The sequence below is a fragment of the Oncorhynchus masou genome, chromosome 5 (genome assembly GCF_036934945.1).
Source record: "Oncorhynchus masou masou isolate Uvic2021 chromosome 5, UVic_Omas_1.1, whole genome shotgun sequence".
Taxonomy (NCBI): domain Eukaryota; kingdom Metazoa; phylum Chordata; class Actinopteri; order Salmoniformes; family Salmonidae; genus Oncorhynchus; species Oncorhynchus masou.
The window spans coordinates 28,811,434-28,834,199 of record NC_088216.1 but is presented as its reverse complement, the minus strand read 5'-3'; the positions used below and the strand labels follow the sequence as shown (position 1 = coordinate 28,834,199).

Sequence of the window (22,766 nt, the reverse complement as noted above, 5' to 3'; positions counted from 1 at the left end):
CACCAAGACTCATCCTCGAGCTGATCGCCAAAACAAACTGAGCAATCAAGGGAGAAGTGCATTGGTTAGGGAGGTGACCAAGAGCCCGATAGTCACTCTGTCAGAGCTTCAGAGTTTAGCTGTAGAGATGGGAGAACCTTCCAGAAGGACAACCATTTCTGCAGCACTCCACCAATCAGACCTTTGTGGTCGATTGGCCAGTCGGAAGCCACTCCTCAGTAAAAGGCATATGACAGCCCACAAGGAGTTTTCCAAAAGGAACCTAAAGGACTCTCAGACCATCAGAAACAAGATTCTCTGGTCTGATGAAACCAAGATTGAACTCCTTGGCCTGAATGCCAAGCATCACATCTGGAGGAAACCTGGCACCATCCCTACGGTGAAGCATGGTGGGGGCAGCATCACGCTGTGGGGATGTTTTTCAGCAGCAGGGACTGAGAGACTAGTCAGGATTGAGGGAAAGATGAATGGAGCAAAGTGCAGAGCAATCCTTGATGAAAACCTGCTCCAGAGCGCTCAGACTGGCGCAAAGGATCACATTCCAACAAGACAATGACCCTAACCACACAGCCAAGACAACGCAAGAGTGGCTTCTGGTCAAGTCTCTGAATGTCCTTGAGTGGCCCAGCCAGAGCCCGGACTTGAACCCAATCGAACATCTTTGGAGAGACCTGAAAATAGCTGTGCATCCAACTTGACAGAGTTTGATAGGATTTGCAGAAAAGAATGGGAGTAACTCCCCAAATACAGGTGTGCCAAGCTTGTAGTGTCCATACCCAAGAAGACTCGAGGCTGTAATCGCTGCAAAAGGTGCTTCAACAAAGTACTGAGTAAAGGGTCTGAATACTTATGTAAATGTCATATTTCAGTCACGATGGGGTATTGTGTGTAGATTGATGAGTGGGGAAAAAACTATTTAATCCATTTTTGAATGGTAACGTAACAAAATGTTGAAAAAGTCAAAGGGTCTGAATACTTTCCGAATTCACTGTAGGTTTCAAAATGATTGGCACCCCTGGTTCAATCCTCCAGCACCCTTCCCTTGTGAGTTGTGAGGATAATGACAATTATCATTTTCCTAAAATGTTTTATGAGATTATAGAACAAATTGGGAAGGATCTTAGACCATTCCTCGATACCTAATCTTTCCAGATCCTTGGTATCCTTCATCTGAGTTTATGGACCGCCCTCTTCAATTAAAACCAAAGGCTTTCAATGGGGTTCAAATCCAGAGACAGAGATGGCCATTGCAAAATGTTGATATTGTGGTCAATTAACCATTTCTTTGTGGATTTTGTGTGATGTGCTAAAATGTCCTGGTACTTGTAAAAATTCATGTGTGGCATCATACCTGCTGCAAAATATGGTAGTGGATATTTGATGCAGTGGGTCTATTTGGCTTCCACTGACCCCGGGGCCCTTGTTAAGGTCAACGACATCATGAACTTTACAAAATCTCTTTCTCTTTGCAATTATACAAAATAATATCATTTTTCCCAGAAAATGTACAGTAGCATACAATGTTGCTCAGTATTTGCATTGTTTATTTTATAGTCTTTTTTGCTAATTTTTATATGTATATGCAGTAGAAACACAGTCAATCATCTTAAAATACTTAACATTTCATTACAACTTGGGACATTTTCTCCATATCAGCACAAAATTCAACAGCAATCTCTATTCAGAGAGGCATAGTTGTCCAGTTGGTCTCTTAGAAGTGATATGTAGGGTATATCATTTAATTTGACTGAAGTTAATCATCTCATCCTACAAGTCAAGTATCCCACTTAAAGAATATACTCCTCTTCAGAAAAACCCTCTCTATCTCAATCATCCTTTCATTACTGCCGTTGGGGAGAAGCCACTGGCCGATAACGATCAAGAAAAAGCTTACATATTTCAAATATCACATTGACTTAAATTTAGACTCACAGATCACTGAGTTGGTGCTTTTAACTTCACAGTGTCTGCCAATGACCTAATTTTGCGTTCCGGCACCCAGACAATACTGTAGGCACTTCCCATTTAGAAGTGTTGGAAACCATTGTGTGTTTTGGGCCTGGATTGTTTTACAGAGCTCTCCAGCATAAACAGCGGCAGTAGATGACCTCCTATCACATTCATCCAGACCAAGCAATGTGGCTATTGTTGTTGGGGTTCGAGGAAATATGACAGGCGAAACACTTTCTGATCATTTCTGGAAAATATTTCTGTAATTCTATTCATTGAGGAAACCCATTTAGAGGACCCTGATTGGCTCAGGAGCACCCCTAGAGGCTAAAGTTCCATACAGCTTCTTTAACACAGTGGCTGTACTGTCTTTGCAAGTGCACAGAGCTAAAGGTTTAGTATCAACTGTGGAAAATAGTATGAAAGGTTAAGCGCTTAAATTCAAAATGTCCATATACAAAATTAAATTCTGCTGCAGATGACAACATTTCTATGGAAATGCTTGGAGGTTATATTCTGACTCAACATAGAAAAAGTGACCCTCATCTACAGTGCTTTAGCCTCAAGCATCTGTGTGGGGAATGGAACTAAATGCATTTTAGAATGTCTATACATTCCTGTGTATAGGAGTGACTGGACTAAGTTGAGATGTGATTGTGATAGGAGAAGTAGGGGTTATAGATATTTATATTGGGACCTGACATGGCCAGCTGTCACAATGTATGCAAATGAGGTATAGAATGCATGATTGTACCTATAGAATCAGATCAGAACCTAAAGAATGCATGATTGTACAGACTAATGAGTGTCAATGGAAGAGTTATATTTTAAAGTAATAATATGTTCGTTCTCCTCTCCTGTGTCATGATTCAAGTGTTGTGTGTCGGAATTATCTTACATAATTACATTTTTTCCTTTAAAGTTGATTTTCAACATCAAAGGGACAATATAGTCTTTGAAGTACCCTGGGATAGGATCACTGTCTAACCCTTCCTTTAAGATGCCTTCACAATGACATTAGTGAAAGTCATCCGAATGAAAAGCCCAGGAAACATGTCTTCTCTATCTTCCATAGCCAATTTCAGCTAATGTCATAGTCGGCTATGGATTCTCCGTGTGTGGGAATTGACATGTATGTTATGCTGGTTCCTGAGTAGGTAGGCTAATACAACAACAAAAATGTGTTGAATTAGTATCATCCCAGTGTCTCAATGGAAATATTGAAATATATTGCTAGATAACTACTTCATGTGATTATTTTATATATTATGTTTATGATTTGACATAATATGATATAGTATATCCCTTTGGCATTTTAATGGCAAATTTAAAACATGCATTTGTTTATGAGAAACCCAAGTGAAGTGTAGCCAACTTTGTTTACATAAACTGTTTACAGGAATTTACATGAATTTTGCATTATTGTCTACCATGCAGAAACCAGGAGGTTAAAATAACAAATATTTAGGAAAGGAGGCATGTCTCTTTAAAGTGTATGTAGCAACAGGATTGCAGGGATAATGCTATTGGGGCGGTAGATCACTTACTTCAGACGTTCCAAAGCCTCCGAGTTGGCTCGAGATTGCCAGTCTTTGATAAGGTCCTTACAACCTAGTAAAAACTTTTGTCGTTCCAGAAAACCTCCTGACAGCTTTCTAAGTACGGCCGACTTTTGTTCATCAGTATGTTTCGGGGTCTATATATTGGCTGAAGCGTGTGGCGATGTAATTCAGTGAATTTGATTTGCGTCTGTGTTTTTTTGTTATAGGAAAGGTGTTTAGATGTTTTTATGTATCTTCCGGGACCAAGCCGGCGGTTCTTTACTTTGATGTCCACTGTTAAACCCTCAGCCCGTTCGTTTTGAAATAGCCTAGAGGAGATCTGCAGCTTGCTATGACTACTTGAAACAGTACCTGGGGAAGGGGAAACGAGCTTTCTTTTCAGGGGTTACATTTTATATTCCTCTTCTCTCTGAGATAAACATCAGAGCGGAGTAGACTAACACCAGCTTTCTGATAGTGAAATTGTAATACTTTTTGGGTTGTTACTTTTTTTTTCCGCCGTGAACGGTTTCTGATCATACGGGAAAGGACTCGTGTGCATCGATGGTAAGTTGCAAGAATGCAGTTCTGCAACCTTAACCAAGGCCCCCTCTCTTGGTCGCTTTGATGTGTTTCTGCAATGCTTTGAAGTTGAGAAATGTAGGCTACACTTGTTGTTTGTGGGCGAGAAAATACCGTATAATGGATAAGTAAGGCAACTCTGAGATCGGGGATCACAATGTTTTCGTGATTGTGAAGGCTGTAGAAGAAACTAATATTGGTTGATGTAGTTTATCATAGTCTGAAAGAAGGGGAAAAGTGGGATGTTTTCGGCAAGGTCCCCCTCTCCCGCCTCCTCGAAATGTCGACACCCCCTCTGATCTACATAGAAGCAGTGCCTGCGTACTTTGGGGTCAGTTGTTGAATGGGACAGGGTACATTAGACTATCCCTATTGCATCAAGGACACATGTGGCTAAGTAAATCTAGTCCACTGTCGGATTACCATCACTTCCATCGGACTTTTTGTTGGATATATAACACTAAAGAGGACGGAGCATAAGCAAATGGGAATAGTTTTTTCTTCACTTTCTGCTGGATTCGGGTTTCGTTTTACAATGGTATGTGGTGTAGCCTAGCCCATGTTATATACACTTCGCGAGCTGTTTTCTTTTCACGATGTTATTTATGAGTAGTTGGGACACATCGATTGTTTATGCAAATTTTGTAAACAGACTAAGCGCTATTAGAAATTATACAATGTACGTTGTTTCGATTGCGCAAAAGAATAGTTTAGCGGCGCGTGGGCTTGTGGCACATTTGGCACATTAATGACAGTTTTACTTGTGACATGATTGAAGATGACGTAAAGTGCTTCTTTAAAAAACGAATAAGAATGTATCTTGTCTAGTAGTATTGTATTGTGCAGGGTAATCATATCGCGTTGCTCAGACACGTTGCCTAGTGTTCGCTGCCATAATTATGTGTTGTAGCCTACATGTGAGCTGAAATGTAGTTAGCTAACTGCAAATGCTTTAAGGAATTATAGGCTACTGTTGATCATTGTACGGGGCTCTTATCCTCGCCATTATAGGAACCTTAGTCAATTGTGGCGCATAGGATGCGTTTTCACTGTCTTGGATGGCTGGCTGTGTGATGTGCAACACTGGATGTATGAGGACAAGTGGTTCGTGGGAACGCAATCCTTATGCAGAATGCAGATAACAGTATTGGAGGCACATTTAGACTGATAATTCATTTGAAATTATAGCTTTTTCAGGTGATCGCTTTGATATGCGTTAAAAATATTTTTGGTGCGTACTTGGCGAGGAATGTTGGCGATGTGAAACGATTGTTCTTGTCAACGGTCGTTTGATGTGACAAATCGATGCAGACTGTAAATATAGGTTGCTAAACCCCCATTTAGATTATAAATAGATTGATGAGACTAAACCTTTCATTTTTCTTTCTCTGCAAACCGACGGAGATCTGAAAGGGACTGTTTACTTCATGTCTCCCTTTGAAGTTAGCTGGATCTGGCTTTGATTAGATCAATACTTTCTGTTTCAGAGTGAAAAGGAGCCGAGAAACTCCCCCGCGGATTTAAGAGAGTGAGGAGGATTACAGTGGAGCTCATAGCAGGCACAACGGCACACACGGCAACCGGAGCTGGAGCCATGAGCAGAGCGCTTACGGACCATATCAGCAGTAGCTTCCGAGAAGATGCTCCCCGTCCCCCGGTGCCGGGGGAGGAGGGAGAGGCGTCATGCCATACTCCCTGCAAACATGCCAAAATGAGAGCCCAAAACAAGGCTAAAGCTGTCACCGTCGCGTCTCCCGGCTCCACGCCGAGGAGGAACGAGGATGGACTCGGGGAACCTGAGGGTAGCGCGTCGCCGGATTCACCGCTCGCCCGGTGGACCAAGTCGTTGCATTTTCTCCTGGGTGACCAAGACGGTGCTCACCTGTTCAGGACCTTTCTGGAGCGGGAGAAATGCGTGGACACTTTGGACTTTTGGTTCGCCTGCAACGGGTTTAGGCAAATGGACCTCAATGATACCAAAACGCTACGAGTTGCCAAAGCTATTTTCAAACGGTACATTGAAAACAACAGCATTGTTGCCAAGCAGTTGAAACCTGCCACTAAAACCTACATAAGGGATAGTATTAAGAAGCAACAAATAGACTCTGCGATGTTTGACCAAGCACAAACGGAAATTCAGTCAACCATGGAGGAGAATGCGTACCAGATGTTTTTAACTTCTGACATATACCTTGAATATGTGCACACGGGGTGCGAGAACACGGTTTATGCCAACCATAGCGGTCTCGGGAGCCTCAAATTGATGTGCGGATTTCTGCCACCTCTCATTGAGGAAGAGGAGTGGAGTTGTGACTTGAAGGCGACAACGTTAGCCTCTGTGGTTGGACTATCTGCCAATGCGCTGCGGGCCACTGCTTCCATTCGGACTGCGGCGGAAGTGCTGGAGAATGGGTACAGGTAAGAGAATGTCTTAATTGAATTGATTATGTTTACAGTCTATCGCGTAATTGAGTTGATCGTTTTTATTATGGCTGTTTGTCAATATGCTTATGTTGAATAGAGATCCTAAGGTTACTTAAGCGTATAGTATTAGTAAATTAATTCGTTATTGGGCATGCTGTCTGACTAGATAATAGCATTATAATTAGCATATAATCCAGTTATTAACATGTAAAGAGCAAATATGCATTTGAACTAGTTATTTGCCCAGCCATGTCAATACAACATTTTCCCCTCAAATTCCATTGAGATAAAAGCTGCTTAATGGACTGAAAAAAATATGAAAGTGGAAAAATGTCTGTCTGTCCCCTCTGCCCTGCAGTTAGTTAGGGGGTGCAAAACATCAATGGATCTGGTCTTTCCTGTCAAGTAAATGTTGTATTGCAGTCAGCCCTTTGTTGGCTTGCTCAAGTTTCCTGTGCTTTGAAATTGCTCCTCCAGTAGAGGCATGAATTCAGACACCAATCCTGCCTGGCTGGCTGTTGCAGCTAGTACATTAAACTAGTGATTCCATTGTGAAGTTATGCAATATTTCAAAAATGTTCAGCCTATTATTAAGTAGTCCTATTATTACAGACTACAATGTAACACACGCACACAGAGAGAAAGTGAGTAATGTCCGGAAGAGATATTGGCCTCTTGGTCCGAGATCAAAGATAGTGTTTCTGGAAAGCATTTTGGGTTTGTTTCTTAAGCTCTCGTCCCACATAATTGTCCAACAGCTGCAAACTCTTCAAGTCAGAAACATTGTGAAAGTGTGGATTTTATGCACGAGGTTTTGCATCAAAGAGAACCATTCCAACGTGTTTCACCGAACTGTTCCCCTAGTATGTCCATACAATAAAAACAACATCTGGACACAATTACCACAGAGTGGTTAGAGAGTGTCTTGTTCCTTTCGGTGTCCATAGGAAAAGAGGGATTTGAAAAAGGGTCCGTTTTCAAAGAAACACATTTTTCCCTCTTAAACAAAATAGTAACGCTGGGAAGAAATGTTTGTTGAGGAGAAAAGTGTATGATAGTTTCATGACAAGTTTTAAATTGCTCGTATTTTCTCTTAATTCATATTCAACTTTCATGCTAAAATAGTGTGCCAGATCATTTTACCAGAGTTTTGCAGTGGGTCATGTCAGGAGTATTAGTTATAGCAACAGGCTGGGGGACAGTGTTGCTGTGGCAGACAGGATGTTCAGAAGGGGCCATGTTGAGTTGGGAACTGAAGGGGGACTCGGGGGTTGTTGACATGAGGGCATCTCCTCAGCTTCCTGGTGTGATCTGCACATTCTTGTGTTTCACTGAAGGAAAGGGATAGCCTCCACCCCTCCCTCTCCTCTCTTCCCCACCCTTTCCCCTCTCATCTCTTCTTTCCCCTGCCCAGCACCAACTGTTTAGGTCAACACATTTCCATCGGAAACATGTGGAACTCATTTCGCAACTGCACTCAGATAAAAACATTTTAAAGAATCCTTCAGAAACGTAGCCAATCTCCTCCGAAATAATGTGAAAAAAACCATAGCCGGCGCAGGTCAGCGTCAGACCCCCATTCTCTCTTTCGCTTGTGATGTTTTTTCCACGTCCTTTCTACCCACTGCTTTTATCTCGTCCTTTAGAGAAATCCCTCTGACAGAGCCTAAGCATGTGCTTTGGAGGGAGACAGGAACAGCGGAATAATGAAAGAAAGAAAAAGAGAGGGGGGGGGTGACCGAGAGCCCAGCTGCGCTAAATACCTGACTCTTTGCTTGAACCTCCAAAGGTCAGGTTTGAGCTGGGGCCTAGTCATCCTCCCGGCAGTAGGCATTCTCATAAAGAAAGAGGCCCTCCTTCCCCCTTCCCACACTCTCTCTCTTTTGCGCCCCCCCCCCCCAAGCTCAAGGTCTCCCCTCCTTCCTCCCTGTCCACCCCCTTCACTAGTGGAACAGGAATGCAACACAGCAGGAGAGAGTAAAAGTAGAGAGGGGGAGAGAGAGACTTTAGAAGGATGGGAGGGGGGGGCTTGGTTGTAGGAGGAGGAGGGGAGTATACAGAGGGGCCTGGATTTAAGGAGAGAAGACATGAGAGAGAGGAGAGCGAGAGGGAGGAAGGAAGGGGAGGAGAAAAAAACACTTCAAGAAAAGAGTACACTGCTTCAGAGAGTGGAAATGTGCGGGAGTAGGGGCCTTGCCCAAACAAAAGGGTAGAGAGATAGCAGGAGAGCGAGGGGAAGTGGCTCTGTTGTCCATTCACATACAGCTTAGCTGCTCACTTCCCTCACCCCCATCCCCACCTCCCTGCCTGCATGACGGGGAGGGGACATGAAAGGGAGAGAGAAAATAAAGGGGAAAACATCTCCTCAGAGAGTGTTGTCACATTCCTGAGGCCCCAAAGTCTTGCGAAAGTGACTAATTATTAGAATCTGTAGGAACTCTGACTCGAAACACTTCAAATCAAACTTTTACTCCAAAGCAAAGATTCTTACTAAAACATTTACACAAGTTAACACACAAACTCCATTTACATAACTAATACAGGTTCACCAATAGACGTCTCTGTATGGCACTGACGGTTTTTACTTGGGTTTCTGTAATGAAATGGTGGAATATGTATTGTAGTGTAAAATGGACTGTATCAAGGACTGTTGCTGTTGTGTTTGGCAGGTCACACAGACGCGGAGACCCGGCCAGTCCCTACTTTGTCAACTCGGGCTATGTGTTCGCCCCCGCCACCAGTGCCAACGACAGCGAGATCTCCAGCGACGCCATGACGGACGACTCCATGTCCATGACCGACAGTAGTGTGTAAGTGTTCTCTCAGCATTCCCTTCCGGGGGTTTTCTCTGGGTTTCTCACCTTTTGACCTGGGTCAGGGGTCAATTCCATGTCAACTCCATGTCCATTCTGAAAACCATTTCGCATTCAAAGCTGACTCCAGGCTTGCCTTTCTGAAGCATGTCTGAACTTCTATATATTCTGAAGCTCAAAAATGACTTGGCTCATTTAGCCATTCAGTGAATACCTTTCATGGATATATATATATATATATATATATATATATATATATGGGAAACAATTGGACTAAATATCAAGTCTATCTGGGAAGCTTGTGTTGTGAAATGGAATGGGATGTTTAGGTTTTAATGATCCTTTCAGATTGAGTTCAGGTAATTATATTAATGTATAAAGTGCCTCGAGGGGGGGGGGGTCTGTGAAAGTCATTATGTGGAAAAATCTTTTGATGTCTATTCTGTTACAGGCAGAACTTCTTGATATGGGGGGGGGGGGTGTTGTGGAGTGTTGCCTCAATTTTCCTCAAAGTAGAGATGTATCCATCCCACCCACCCACCGTTCTGCCACAACAGCCTTGTTTTTTTTCATATTATCTAATCGCTTTTTCCCTTTGAAGGAGTAGAAGGAAAAGAGAGAGAGGGGGGGTGGGGAGGGAGAGAGCGAGAGAGAGAGAGAGAGAGAGAGTGAGGGGAAATAGCCATTTGGACCTTAAGACAAACTCATTGAAACATTTTGGCAGCAAATGAAAGGGAGCTTACTCACATGGTGGCGTGGCTTCCTGCTCTGCTACTGGCCCTCTCTCTCTGCTGCTGCAGCGCCACTGCTGCTGCGATCATGTGTCAGCGAGGCTTTCATGGAGGTTACTCCTTCCTGAACCCCAGGATAGGGTCAGGAGGGACTCCCACTGCCCAGATTAGGGCGCCTCCAAAATCAACCCCTTCCCCCACCATCTCTCCCCAACCTTCCTCCCTCACCCCTCCAACCCCAACGCCCTCCCCCCTGTTTCCCTCTACTCCCATCTCTCCTACCCTCTCCTCCTGCACTCTGAGCCAATAGCAGGGGAACGGTGAGGGTTTGGCGTGCAAGGGAGTGAGAAAATAAAGTGCACGGCGGATAAAAGGCTTAACTGAATCGCTTTCAGCCTATTGTTAGCCGAGGGGAGCTTAGAGGGATAAGAGGGGTGGCTGTCTTCTTTGAAAATGACTTGCACAACTGAATAGGAGATCCCCATAAAGTAAGGGCCCGTGAAAGGGGGCTCGGTCTGTTTTCTTCTTCTTTGCCCATATGCATCGCCACCACAACCATCACAAAGGGCCTCGGCCATCGCATAGGGCCGGCTTGCTGGGGAAGGGAGCTGGGGTTGATTTAAAAATGCAACAGGAGAGAGTGAATGAGAGAGCACGAGAGAGAGAAAGGGAAAGGGATAGATTGAGTGGTGTTGTGGAAGGAGTTGGGTTTTTGTGTGGTACATTGTTTTGTTGTGAACTGTAACTTTTCTTTGTCATGAGTTTCTTACATTTTTTTTTTTCAATTGTCTTTAAGGTTCGTGGCTTGTAATCCTAGGATAAAAGTTAGGGAAGTATCCAGCTCTTCAATGTGCATTGTTGACAGTGCTATCTAGGCTCCATCTGGTAATGCAGAGTAAGTAGGACCCCGAGGCATACAAACCCAGTCATTTGACCAAATTATGTATTAAGTGGGAAAAAATAGATCCCACTGGAATTCAGTCACGTCTTTTTCCTGCAAACGTCTTCATGTTAATTATTAAAACATCTTATGTTACAAAGTGTAGCGCCTCGCAGTGGCCTGCCTTGCAGAGTTCTTTGAACCTTTGACAAACTCCTGTCTGCCTCTCTCTCTCTCTCTCTCTCTCTCTCTCTCTCTCTCTCTCTCTCTCTCTCTCTCTACCCCTCACCGATTATAATAAAAACCACAGCTTGTTCCTCCTCATTGGGGGGAACAATTTGATTAGTGTGTCCTTTCATAGTTTGGTAAAAGGCACACTGCAAATTTGAATCTCATTTCCAGATAAAGAACTAGAGGATGAGGATTTTTATTTTTTGGGAGGGGGGCAGATTTTTTTTTCTTTTCACTTTTTGCTTATATCTTATTTATGGAGTTACTTGGACGCTAGGGAATGCTGTTGCGCTAACTTCAAACATTACCTTATCTTACAAACCAGCCTTTTGATGTTGCTGAGATCAGAGGCTTGCTGGCGGAATACTTGCCAAATGAAGATGGCAGCGGGTGCATATGTGCATGAGTGTGAGATTTCAAAGAGCCAGCGGAAAAACTAGCGCTTGTGCTAGGTCAGACACTTCTGAGCAACCAAAAAGGCCAAGATAATTGGCCAGGCTTAAATGGCAGCGGACTGGAAAAGCACACATTGGAGGGCGAGAAAGAGAAGAATATGTATTTGCTTCCCCCTTGCCACTGCCTGAAGGATAAACTGTCCAGAGACACTTGTTTATTCAGCCACTTTATGACAATCTTTCTTTATGTCAAACCTACACGTCATACACCGCTTTAAGCAAGATCGCTGAGCCCCTCGAGTAGCAGCATTCTAGGCTTCTTCTCTTAGCCAGCTTTCTCAAGGTAGTCCTTGTTACTGAGGCTGGAGTTGAAAGTACCTCACTTGGCTGCTATTTTGAAAAATCAGTCCCTTCCAGTGTTGACAAGGACTGATGGGTACTTATCAGTGGGACACTTTTGAACCCCAATCGTCGGGATGTTTAGCATATCTCCCCCCATTGTCCCGGTGTGTTTTTTGTTGCCTTGGCTTCAAGGCCCTTCAAGGGGTTCCTCTGGTCTTTGATTTGGGCTGTGATGTGCCCACCCGGGGGGAAAGGGGGTCAGGGTGGTGCTGGGTTGTTCACTTCAGTGACGATCAGACTCCCCTCAGGGTTCTGTCCACACCGCTAGGCTAATGTCTTTCACCTCGCTAGTACATTGGGGGTATTACTTGGTTCTAAGCAAAGAGAAAGGATGGCAAGAAAATTGAACTGTTTCTATGGAGATAGATATGTAGCGGTTCGCGTTGCTAGTTTGCTAACTAATCCCTGGCTCTTCAGGGGACATTTTGAGTGACCTGTGACTGTGTTATTGACCCTGTTTCCTACCTGTGTCCCTTCTGACAGAGATGGGATCCCTCCATACAAGCTGGGCACCAAGAAGCAGCTCCAGCGGGAGATGCACCGTAGCGTCAAGATCAACGGCCTGGTCTCGCTACCCCACTTTCCCGTGAGTCCCGCTCCCTGTTTACTTCCTGTCTTTTGATGTCTGCTGTCTTCATACACAGTGTCTTTATATCTTTAAAACTCCAGAAACTTTACAACCCGGTTCCCTTTCGCCCCGTTGGGAACTGTCTTTTCTTCTTCTTTTATGGTGTTATGATGTTGTGATAGAATACTATATTCTCCCCGCTCATTTTCCTATAAAAAGTCAGGGTAAATGAAAGGGGGAATTTTCATATCACTTACTTTCTCTCCTGCTCAACCGTATACACCCTCTCCCTTTCCCCTTGTCCAACAGCTGTCATTTGTAGCTGTCATCTATAGACCCCTGTTGCTTTCCTTCCTCATGTTTCACCACCAGAACTTAGTCAGGAATGTTATATATGCATAATGTAAAAATTTTTTTTAAATAAAATACAAAATTTAATAATGATGACGTTGATGATAATGAGGATGATTAACATTAGAAGTCAGGGGTCACAGAACCAAGCCCTGTGATGCTCCCTAAATCAGCCAGCTTACTTCTCAGCCCTGTGCTTTGATCTTGGCGATGAATGAATAGGACCCAGGTTGCCTGGCCTCTTTATTGAAAACCTCCAACAGAGCCCCCCCCCCACTCCCCTTTTGTGACAGTAGCCCCCCAGCCCCCATATGACTCTCACCACCCCCACTGCCTGTAGTGTCATGTGCAAGCAGGGGCCTCTAAATACGTGGTACTTCATGGCACAGCTCTATGGCTTGGAGTGGTTAGATTGGGCAACCTTGTCAGAAAACAACCAATGCAAATAGTTTTGTCCTCTTCCCTTCACAATGTGTTTGTGTACTGTCTTGATGCATAGGGAAGGCTTTGTGTGTGTGGGTGTGTTGTGTTGTGTAGGGAGGGCTGTAGCCAAGTAGAAGGGGCCCTTGTTGTCTGTTTCTCTGTCTCTCCTCGCTCCCTCCCTTCCCCACTTGCTCTCCTTTTAATGTCTCCCTCCTGATTTGGAGATGGCTCGGGCTCCCAAGATGCACCAGCCCCAGGCAGCAGGGGCTCTGCGCGGCGCTGACGCGCCTTTGCCAGCAGCCCCTCTCGCTCCTTTCTTCTCACTTCCCTTCATCGTCTCTACAAAGAGATGAGAGGAACAACAAAAAGAGAGTCAAATCAAGAAAGCCAGTGCGCCACATAATAATACAGAAAAGAAGATGAGAGAAGCCGGCACATATAGTTAGAGAAAAATAGGATAATGCGACTACAGTACCTCAGAGGTGCCCTGCGTGCAGTCAGGAAATAAATTACCACTTCCCCCTTAGATCTCCCCGGTATTTGACTCCTCTCCCTCCCCCCTACCACTCCACACATCTCTCAATCCTCTTCCTCATTTTTTCTGTCCTCTTTTTGTTTTAATATTGTTCCCCTCCATTTTTTTCTTCTTCTCTGCCTCCTCCTCTGACTGTCGATATCTGTCTTTTATTCGGGGAGATTTAAAGCCGCGTGTCCCTCCCACCCCAAGGGTTGGAGTGTTTGATGTTTGACAAGGGCCCCTTTGAAGTGTGCTGACTTCAGAGGCTGCCTCCGCTGATGGCTTGGTCGGAGTACAGAGGGCGCAGGCGGGGGGCCCTCCTCCTCGGAGCCAGGCCAACTGCTACCCCCCCTCCTCTATCCCGCTACCCCGCCGACCGGCAGGCGGTGCCAAGGACAGCGGGCATGGGGAGGGAGTATCGGGCTAGGGGTTAGCCCAGGGGCAAGGGCATCAAAGGAGGCCTATAGAGTTAGAGGAGAGGGCACTGGAGGAATCAGGGGGCAAACTAGGGACAACTAACTCACACTCACTCAAACACACACTCAAAAGTGTCCTTTCTCCCATCTCCCCCTACAGAGGACACACAGGCTGCCTAAGGAGATGGCGCCGGTGGAGCCCTCGGCCTTCGCCGCCCAGCTCATCTCCAGACTGGAGAAACTGAAGAGGGAGCAGGACACCATGAGCTCCCTGGAGGAGAGGCTAAAGCAGATCCAGGAGGTAAGAAACCCCCCCCCCCCCCTTCCCAAACTACATTGGTACATCCCACCTCATTCCCCAACCCACCTGCATTGAGCAATGAGCTTTGGAACGTTCCATTGCAACCTAGTTTAGGTGACTCTCCAGTCCTGAATCCTGTCTTTGCTACCTAGAAAGACAATGTAGATAGGAGGAGCCATGTGAGAAGTTAGGTTGTAGCTAGCTAGCTGACCCTTGATTCAAAGAGACTTTGCGTGCGGTCTTGCTTTAGAAAGAATTTAACCGACTAAGGGTCTGCCGTGCAGTTTAAGAGACTTCTTCTCTTAAAGTGCCTTCTTCTGTGGAAGTTTCAAACTTATGTTTCTTGGCACACTTGAAGTTTATTCAAATGGTTAGCGCTTAGCGCTCAACTCTCCAGTGGCGTATTGCTGAGTGTGTGGAGTGCCGGTCTCTTTGTGAGTCTGGGCTTGTTGTGCATTATAGATTAAGAAAGAAGACGCTAGCACACCCAAAGCCTGTTAGCAAGTAGAACCAGGGTGAAAGAAACTGGAAGTCAAATCAAGTTACGCCATAGAATTTGCCTCCGCTACTTCACAAGCCAATACAGTACCTGGTGTTTGTCGCAGTGTGAAGTTTGCTGCAAATGGTCGAAGTACTGTCGACTGACTGAAGTAGCGTTTTCTGCAAATGTAATTTGGTTGGATTTAGCAAGCTAGCGATGCTTATGTTTGTAGTGTTATGGAATTGAGTAGGTTATATTGTCCCTGTACTTCTATATTGCGTCCATGTTTTAAAGCATTATGTCTTTGTGTGTGTGCAGGAGGAGGAGAGGGACGAGAGCGAACCCTCCACCGCCGTTCCGCTCCACCACCCCCTGCTTCCCCCCTCGTCCGGCGCCGACGAGGACGCTCAGGCCATCCTAGACGAGCACTTGTCCCGGGTGCTCAAGACGCCCGGATGCCAGTCGCCCGGCGTGATCCGCCACTCGCCTCGTTCGTGCTCTCCCGACCGGCCCTCCGCCGCCGTGGTCCCCTTCCTGGGGCCCTCGTATCCGGGGGCCGCCAAAGGCCTGTTGGCTGGGAACAGGCAGTCGACCAAGCACATCCACCACCACTACATCCACCACCACACCTCCACCGGTCCCAAGAGTAAGGAGCAGATCGAGGCCGAGGCGGCGCAGCACATCCAGTGCCTCTGTCCCCCAGGGGGCGCCGACTACTCAGACTTCACCCCCGGGTCAGTTCACATACAATATCACCTGTACTGGGGTTCGTTCACAATTCACATCAAGTACACTACATTTACTTTCGAGTTGTGCTGGGGATCAGTTCACATAGACTTCACATACAACTACATTTACCTTAGGGCTGTACTTGGGTCAGTGATTTTAAACTGTGCACTTATCTTATGGATATGACCGTCCTACTTGAGTTTCATTTAGACTGATGTGACGAGCCGTTTCGTTCCTACCACTGGTGCTTGTTGTAGATGTAGCCTCTCCTCCTGGAAGAGTCCCATGTAAACCCTCTCCTCTCTGTCTTTCTCCAGCCGCTGCAGCAGTTTGTCCAAGCGGCCAGGGAAGCCGTGCGAAGGCATACGCCTGAGCCAGGCCAACGGAGGCGACGGGGTCACGTCCCCGCCCCACCTGCCCCTGGACGCCACGGACCGCTCGCAGAACGTCTGGCAGTGGATCCTGGAGAGCGAGAGGCAGGGCAAGAACAAACCTCACGGCAGCACTCAGGGGCTGAAGAAGAGCCACCTCCCGGACCCCTCCACGCCCAAGACGCTTCCTGTCCGAACGCACTCTTCCTGGGGAGGCGTGTGCGGCACGGGTGGTCACCTCCGTGGAGGTCACCATCCGGCCCACCCCTTCATCCAGGACCCGGCCATGCCCCCCCTGCCCCCGCCCAACACTCTGGCCCAGTTAGAAGAAGCCTGCAGGAGGCTAGAGGAGGTCTCCAAGCCCCCCAAACAGAGGTAGACACACACACACACACACTCATATAGCCCCTCTTTGTCCTAGCTTGCGATGTATAGTCATTTACAATGAGCCAAATGACTCAATCCAAATTTAGTGTGGGATTTTCTGAAAATGTCTGACTTCAGGCCACTGTTGAAGCCTACACCTGTTTTCCAGTGTTTTCTCCATCTGTGCCGTGAATACTGATGCCATCAATCTCATTCTATTGTATCTTTGTCTTTCTATGTGACTGACAGGCCTTCAACGACCAGCCTTCAAAGAGACAGGAGTCACCCTGTGCCTTTCCCCAGTGGAAACCCTCCTCTGTCCAGCCCCGCACTTCAAACAGACGAGTGTGTTCATCTTCCTCTCTCTCCCTTTGTTCTCGCTGCCTCTCTCTCTCTCTCTGATTTCCCCTCGGTAGGGATAGTGTGAGTCAGCATGTCTCTCCCTTTTTGAAGTCCTCTTTTCTCCCTCACTTTTAATAATTTAAGATTAAACATGATGGGTGTAGTCTGACTCAGTCCACACACACACACACACACACACACACACACACACACATACACACACACACACACACACACACACACACACACACACACACACACACACACACACATACATACACACACACATATACATACACACACACATATACATACACACACACATATACATACACACGCCCGCCAGCGGAGACACAGACGTACACATGGAAGGTAGCAACCCCTGGTTGTTATTTTGGCCCTCTCTTCACTACCCTGGCCCTGTGTGTGTGTACATCTGTATCTGTGTGTGTAGGGCAGCTTGGTTGTGTTTGATGTTAGGGCCGTAGCCACCTGACTGCCAGGGTCTTTTGGAGATTTAATTGGCTGACCTTCAGCAGGCGCACGTGTCTGAAGTATAGGACCTCAAAAAGGCCCCTGGAAGTGAACGAGGAAGTGTGTGTGTGTGTGCGGGATGAAACGCACATGCACACACACCTGTAATCGGGTCAGGATTGCCTTACCTGAGCTAATCCTCACTAAATTCAGCTTATTCAGTTCTGCCTAACTTCCCAACCAACAGTTACACACTGCCGTGTTAGGTGTGTTTGTCGCTCTGCATAAGAATTTCAGCGCTCATGAATGAAATGTGAATGTTTAGTTTTAGCTATGGGATCAGGTTATGCTTTATTTATCTAATGTGTTGCTTGTCTCTCTGTTTCCAGGTGGAAAGAGCCAAAGAAGTCGATCAGCGGCGCGAGTGTGTCTGGCTGTGACCTGGTGGTCACCTACTTCTTCTGTGGTGAGGAGATCCCCTACCGCAGCATGATGAAGACACACAGTCTCACCCTGGGACACTTCAAGGAGCAGCTTAGCAAAAAAGGCAATTACAGGTAAACGCCTAGACGAGCACACACACACACACACACCTTTCATGCACAGCACACCTTTAATGTACAACTATAGGTAAACACACCCCTTTCAAACACACATTTCATGCACAACACACACTCTCCCTTGCTGAAGAGCAAGACACACTTTTTCCCCCACGATATGAATGTGTGTGTGTGTGTGTGTGTTTGTCTATGTACATGTGTGTTTGTGTATAAACTGAACATGTGTGAAAAGCTGGAGCTCTCGGCTTTGTATGTGTGGAGTCGTGAGAAGGAAGAGCAGAATTCTGGCTGAGCGAGAGGAGGGATGGGTCGATCCACTGTACAGAGAGGAAAGGGGGGGAATTTACTGGAGTGATATTTGGTTCACATCTGCTATTGATTTCCATAGTAAGGCAGTAAGGCAGTCTTAATAAGGATGGCTTTGAAGTCCGGGCCTTTCATTTTGTGCACAAAGACTCAACACGCCACTGCGAGGCCCCCAAAATCCTCCCAAGGATTAGATCAGGCAGAATCACAAGCACCTTTTTCCTTCTTAGATTCTGTTTTTTTGTTTTTGAAAAGGGTTGCATGAGTTGTCAAAATGACTGGTGTTTTGTTTAGTAGTCGTTGAAAGTGGATTTGACTTCATTATGTTAAGAATTAGAGAGGGACTGAATCGTTTCACACTATTTCACATTCATGGAACCTACACCTAAAGGTGGACTGTAAAGTAGAGTATTTTAATGACCGTCATATGTATAGGTTGTAGCACCGAAAAGACAAAGTATTCCGAGACATCCGTATCTCGATTCTTAAACCCCCATCCACATCTGCTTGTTAGTCCGAGCTAAACCCACCCCCACTATACCGTAACTCTTCCGGGAAAGAAAGGGCGATTTTTGAAGCCGATGGCTCTAATGGTTCAGAATGTGTGGAGTTGGTTCATTTCAACATGGCAGGAGAACAGTACTCGGCCACGCTGCCAGACGATATCGGTGCCAGATGTTGCACAGAGAGAACTATTTTGCCATATATAACATGATCCAATGGAAATACTCCTTTTCTCTCCCTCCCATTCTCCATCTCCACTTCTCTCTCCCTCTCTTTCTCCCCCATTCTCTCTCTTTGAAAAGAAGCGTAGGGTTGTGATTTAAATGGCAAAAAACACAGGCATCTATTTAGAATTGATTTATGCCGCAAAGATGCACTTGGCTAAGGCCTAGACCTTTTAATAGTTTCAGTGTTCAGGATTCCAGAAAGGTTTGAGGCCCCTCACTACAACCTTCAACCGTGTTGAAGATGCTATGGGTTTTTGGCATGATGCAACACCCAACCATCCACACCCCAAAAAACCCAGTCAGGAGTATTTACGACACACAAACCTTGATCGGAGCAGCTGTACAACGCTTCCTCAACCCCCCCTCACCGTTTACCCCGTCGTTTGCCAACCCTCTCCGCTTGCGCTTAAGTACGATTTTTTGTAAAAACACGATGAAGAAGTGGAGGGGGGGTGGACATGTTTTCTTTACACACTACACGTGTTGTTTGTATGACTTGTAGGTCAGCGTCGCTCATAAAAACATTTCGGAATTCCTGGGCCCAGGCATACATGGGTAAAATGATGCATTTTCCATTACAAAGCTTATCATTAAATCTCCCCCGCTGGTCATCACTGCATTTTAATGCTAGGGGAGAAGAAATCATTAGAGACTCTGGGCAGTAGACTTCATAGACTGAGCTGAGTCAACCCTGGGATCTTTGGGGAAGGGAGGGGTGTGGGGGTGTTTGGTGAGGTGACTCCTTGACCTCCAGTATTGGCCTTCGGGCCCCGGCCTGCGTCGAATCTATCACACCCACGGAGGGGGTCCGGGAGAGAGGCCTGCTCCTCTTCTCCTCGCTCTCCCTCTGTTCTCTGCTGGTGATCGGAAAGCTGCCCAGAGTTTCTGTCTGTCTGTGCGTGTGTGTTTCATTGCCTCTCTCTGTCTCTGTGTCTTTCTCTCTGTGTCTTTCTGTGTGTGTCTCCATAGTTGTCTCTAGCAGTGTGTTAGTAGGTGTGTGTGGGGCGTGCGGTGACAGGCAGACTCTCAGGCACCTGAAATGTCAGCCCTAGTGAAAGGAAGGCCCTTCATTTGACAGTGGGGCACAATTAAAAGGCCAGGCTAGACAAGGGGAGCTCAGTGCTAGGAGAGGGAGGGGGGGCCTTAAGACAGGTCCTAATTAGCCCTTCAACTTTAATGAGACCTTCCAGGACAGATAGGCATCTGTACAATGGCCAGCAGTCAAGTTCCTTTAGCTCCCGCTCTCTCTCTCTTTTTAGTCTCTGCTGCTGCTGCTAATTCCTTGAAATGATCACTGACAGAGTTCAAACCAAACCTGGCAACCCAAACTTTTTGGAGTGGTTGGGGTTGCCAGGTTCTGTTTGTCAGTGGTGTTGGTGGTGCGTAATGCAGTCAAGCTTTGCTCTTTGAAGTGAGAGGGATGGCGCTGAACTGTGTGACCTAAGGCAGCTTGGATACGGGTTTGATTCATTGTGTGTGTGGAGTTGGTTGTGTAAGTGTGTGTGGAGTTGGTTCTCGTCCATCGTGTTAAGTTAAAGAGGATGATACCATGCTAGTTTTGTTTTGTATTCTGACCCTGCCCCTCTCTTTCTTTCTTTCTCTCCAGGTACTACTTCAAGAAGGCCAGCGATGAGTTTGAGTGCGGGGCCGTGTTCGAGGAGGTATGGGAGGACGGCGCCCTTCTGCCCATGTACGAGGGCAAGGTCCTGGGTAAGGTGGAGAGGATGGACTGATGCCACCCTTATGCCCACCCTACCGTACCCATCAACCAAATACCCAACCTCCAGGGCCCAGACTGTCGCGAGGAACCGGAGTGATTGACTTGATTGGGGGAAAAAGCTCTAGACTTTCTTTCCTACTATTAAGCTAAATAAGAGTTAATATATCCAGCACGAGGAGTGTGATTGAAGGAACACGAGCCAATGAAGTATGCCGAACCCAGAAGAGGCCCCGCCCCCCCTGACTTTCTAAACCAATCAGCCTTAGAAACACAAGGGAACGACACTACAGACAGAGAGAGAGAGAGAGAGACTGCGACTGGAGGCCTCTAGGCTCCCTGAATTTAACCACTGAAGATGCAGATGACTGTTTGTCCATTACGAGAGACTAACGTTGCAATTTAAATAATGGTAACGTTGTGAGAACGTTGCTCCCTGATCACCTGCAGTGGACTGGCTACAGCACCAGAAGCCCTGCGTGTGCCGCCACCTGCTCTTGTAACATTGTGCTAACGTTGTGCAAACGTTGTTACAAAATGAAACTTCTGTACGTGTGCATATACATACATGCAAATATGTGTATATATACATGTATTATATTATATTGATGCGCTTTTGTCATGAGTTGAAAGTTTTAGTATTTATTTAAAAAATTTCCTCTCCCTCCCTCACCTTCAACTTGTCTACCCCCAACCCCCCCCCCCCCATGTCCAGTTGATGGACAAGCTGCTTCGAGTATTGGGAGAATACTGTGGTGATTTTTTGAAATTGCATTTACCTTGTAATGGCACGAAGGTCATGACACTAGCCTAGTGCCCCCACCCCACTCCCCCAAACTTGCCCCCCCCTTTACCCCTGTCCAACCTCACTATACCAGGGGTCTGCTGAGACTGAACCTTCCACTGTCGTAGTAAACCAACCAACAACCCAGTCTTAATATATGCTGCTGCTGATATGTGTTCTCTTCCATTTGCAAGCCAGAGTAAGAGTAGTTGGTTTTCTCTCACTCCAGCACCGAGCTCTATCCTTCTTAGTTGTTGTGCCTTTGTTTGTGGACCAGGCACCACACAGGGAAAGACGAGAAAGAAAGAAAGAAACATGAATTAGTATGAGGTGAACTGAGAGGACCTGGAGAAATAGTGTTTACAGCGAGCACACCAAAATAACCTTGTCGCGCTTCTATTGAAATGAACCACCTCTCCAGGAAGCAGTGGCTTAATATCGCCACGTTTCAAAATGGCTTCCGATCCATATTTATTAGCAAAGAAAAAAACTTTTAAGAAATGTTGCTCCAATAGCATTTTGAATGTTGTGAAAAGAACATCTTGAACGACAGAGAGCTCCTGTATACATTTGTAATTATGCATTTATTTGTTTTGAAGTATGGATAAAAGGACACACACTATGGCTAGTGTTTTTATAAGTACAGCACCTGTGCCTACATGGATGCCATACCATGTACTACCCTGATTCAGGGTGTTAATAATTATTCCCTTGGTTTTCAGAAGGGTCTTATGTTGAAAATATTTTTTTATGCATTTAATAATATCCTGTAATCATGTCATTTGTTTTTACGCCATGGCTTCTTTTTTGTTGTTGTTCTATCTAAACTGTAAATTATACATTATATACAGAGTTTCATTTAAAGATTTACCTGGACCTATAATTATTGTAATTATTAAGAGATGTAGCCTTTTATTAAAGTTTTATATTTTTCAAATGAAAGCTTTTGTCTGCTCATTTCTGTTGTTCAATTGCAAACGGGAATGCTTGATTGTGTGATAATGCATATGACATTAACAACAAAAACTCTCCTCTTTGGAGAAACATTCCAGACACAAGATTACATTTCCACCTTTTTCTTCAGATCACTTGAATTGAACACTTGAATTCAAGTTAGGATTCTGTAGTTCTATACAGGATTGGAATCTGTATGATCGAGGAAAGTTAGTACAAGACAGCTGCAGAATGATGACTAAGCTGAAGGGGCTCAATACCAAACGGAAGTGGGCTTCGTGTACTCATGGCCCATGGGGTAGACAGATGTAGCGCTGTGTCCCAAATGGCAGCCAATTCCTTATATAGTGCACTACTTTTGACCATAGATTCTACTTAGGGAATATGGTACCATTTGGGATTCAACAGTAGCCTGGCATACAAGCT

The 22,766-nt window shown here is 45.7% G+C and overlaps 1 protein-coding gene across 2 annotated transcripts; it reads left to right on the top strand.

Annotated features, from left to right (window-relative positions):
- Positions 1 to 3,755: 3,755 nt before the first annotated feature.
- On the top strand, positions 3,756 to 22,322 carry LOC135539353 (axin-2-like). 2 transcript variants are annotated; one of them, XM_064965179.1, is made up of 10 exons: positions 3,756 to 4,058; positions 5,561 to 6,491; positions 9,167 to 9,307; positions 12,433 to 12,535; positions 14,385 to 14,525; positions 15,325 to 15,740; positions 16,053 to 16,481; positions 16,722 to 16,817; positions 17,678 to 17,845; positions 20,492 to 22,322. In XM_064965179.1, the coding sequence occupies exons 2-10, from the start codon at positions 5,668 to 5,670 to the stop codon at positions 20,616 to 20,618; spliced, it is 2,445 nt and encodes an 814-aa protein (XP_064821251.1). In that variant the 5' UTR covers positions 3,756 to 4,058; positions 5,561 to 5,667; the 3' UTR covers positions 20,619 to 22,322. The 2 variants fall into 2 exon arrangements, with proteins under 2 accessions (XP_064821251.1, XP_064821250.1); XM_064965178.1 differs by lacking the exon at positions 3,756 to 4,058 and adding an exon at positions 4,094 to 4,611.
- Positions 22,323 to 22,766: the final 444 nt, after the last annotated feature.

Bases quoted from the DNA above. Each gene is read 5' to 3' on its own strand.
- LOC135539353 (XM_064965179.1), top strand. From the start codon at position 5,668: ATGAGCAGAGCGCTTACGGACCATATCAGCAGTAGCTTCCGAGAAGAT. The intron at 9,308-12,432 runs GTAAGTGTTCTC...CCCTTCTGACAG, and splicing joins TCCATGACCGACAGTAGTGT to AGATGGGATCCCTCCATACA. The intron at 16,482-16,721 runs GTAGACACACAC...TGTGACTGACAG, and splicing joins TCCAAGCCCCCCAAACAGAG to GCCTTCAACGACCAGCCTTC.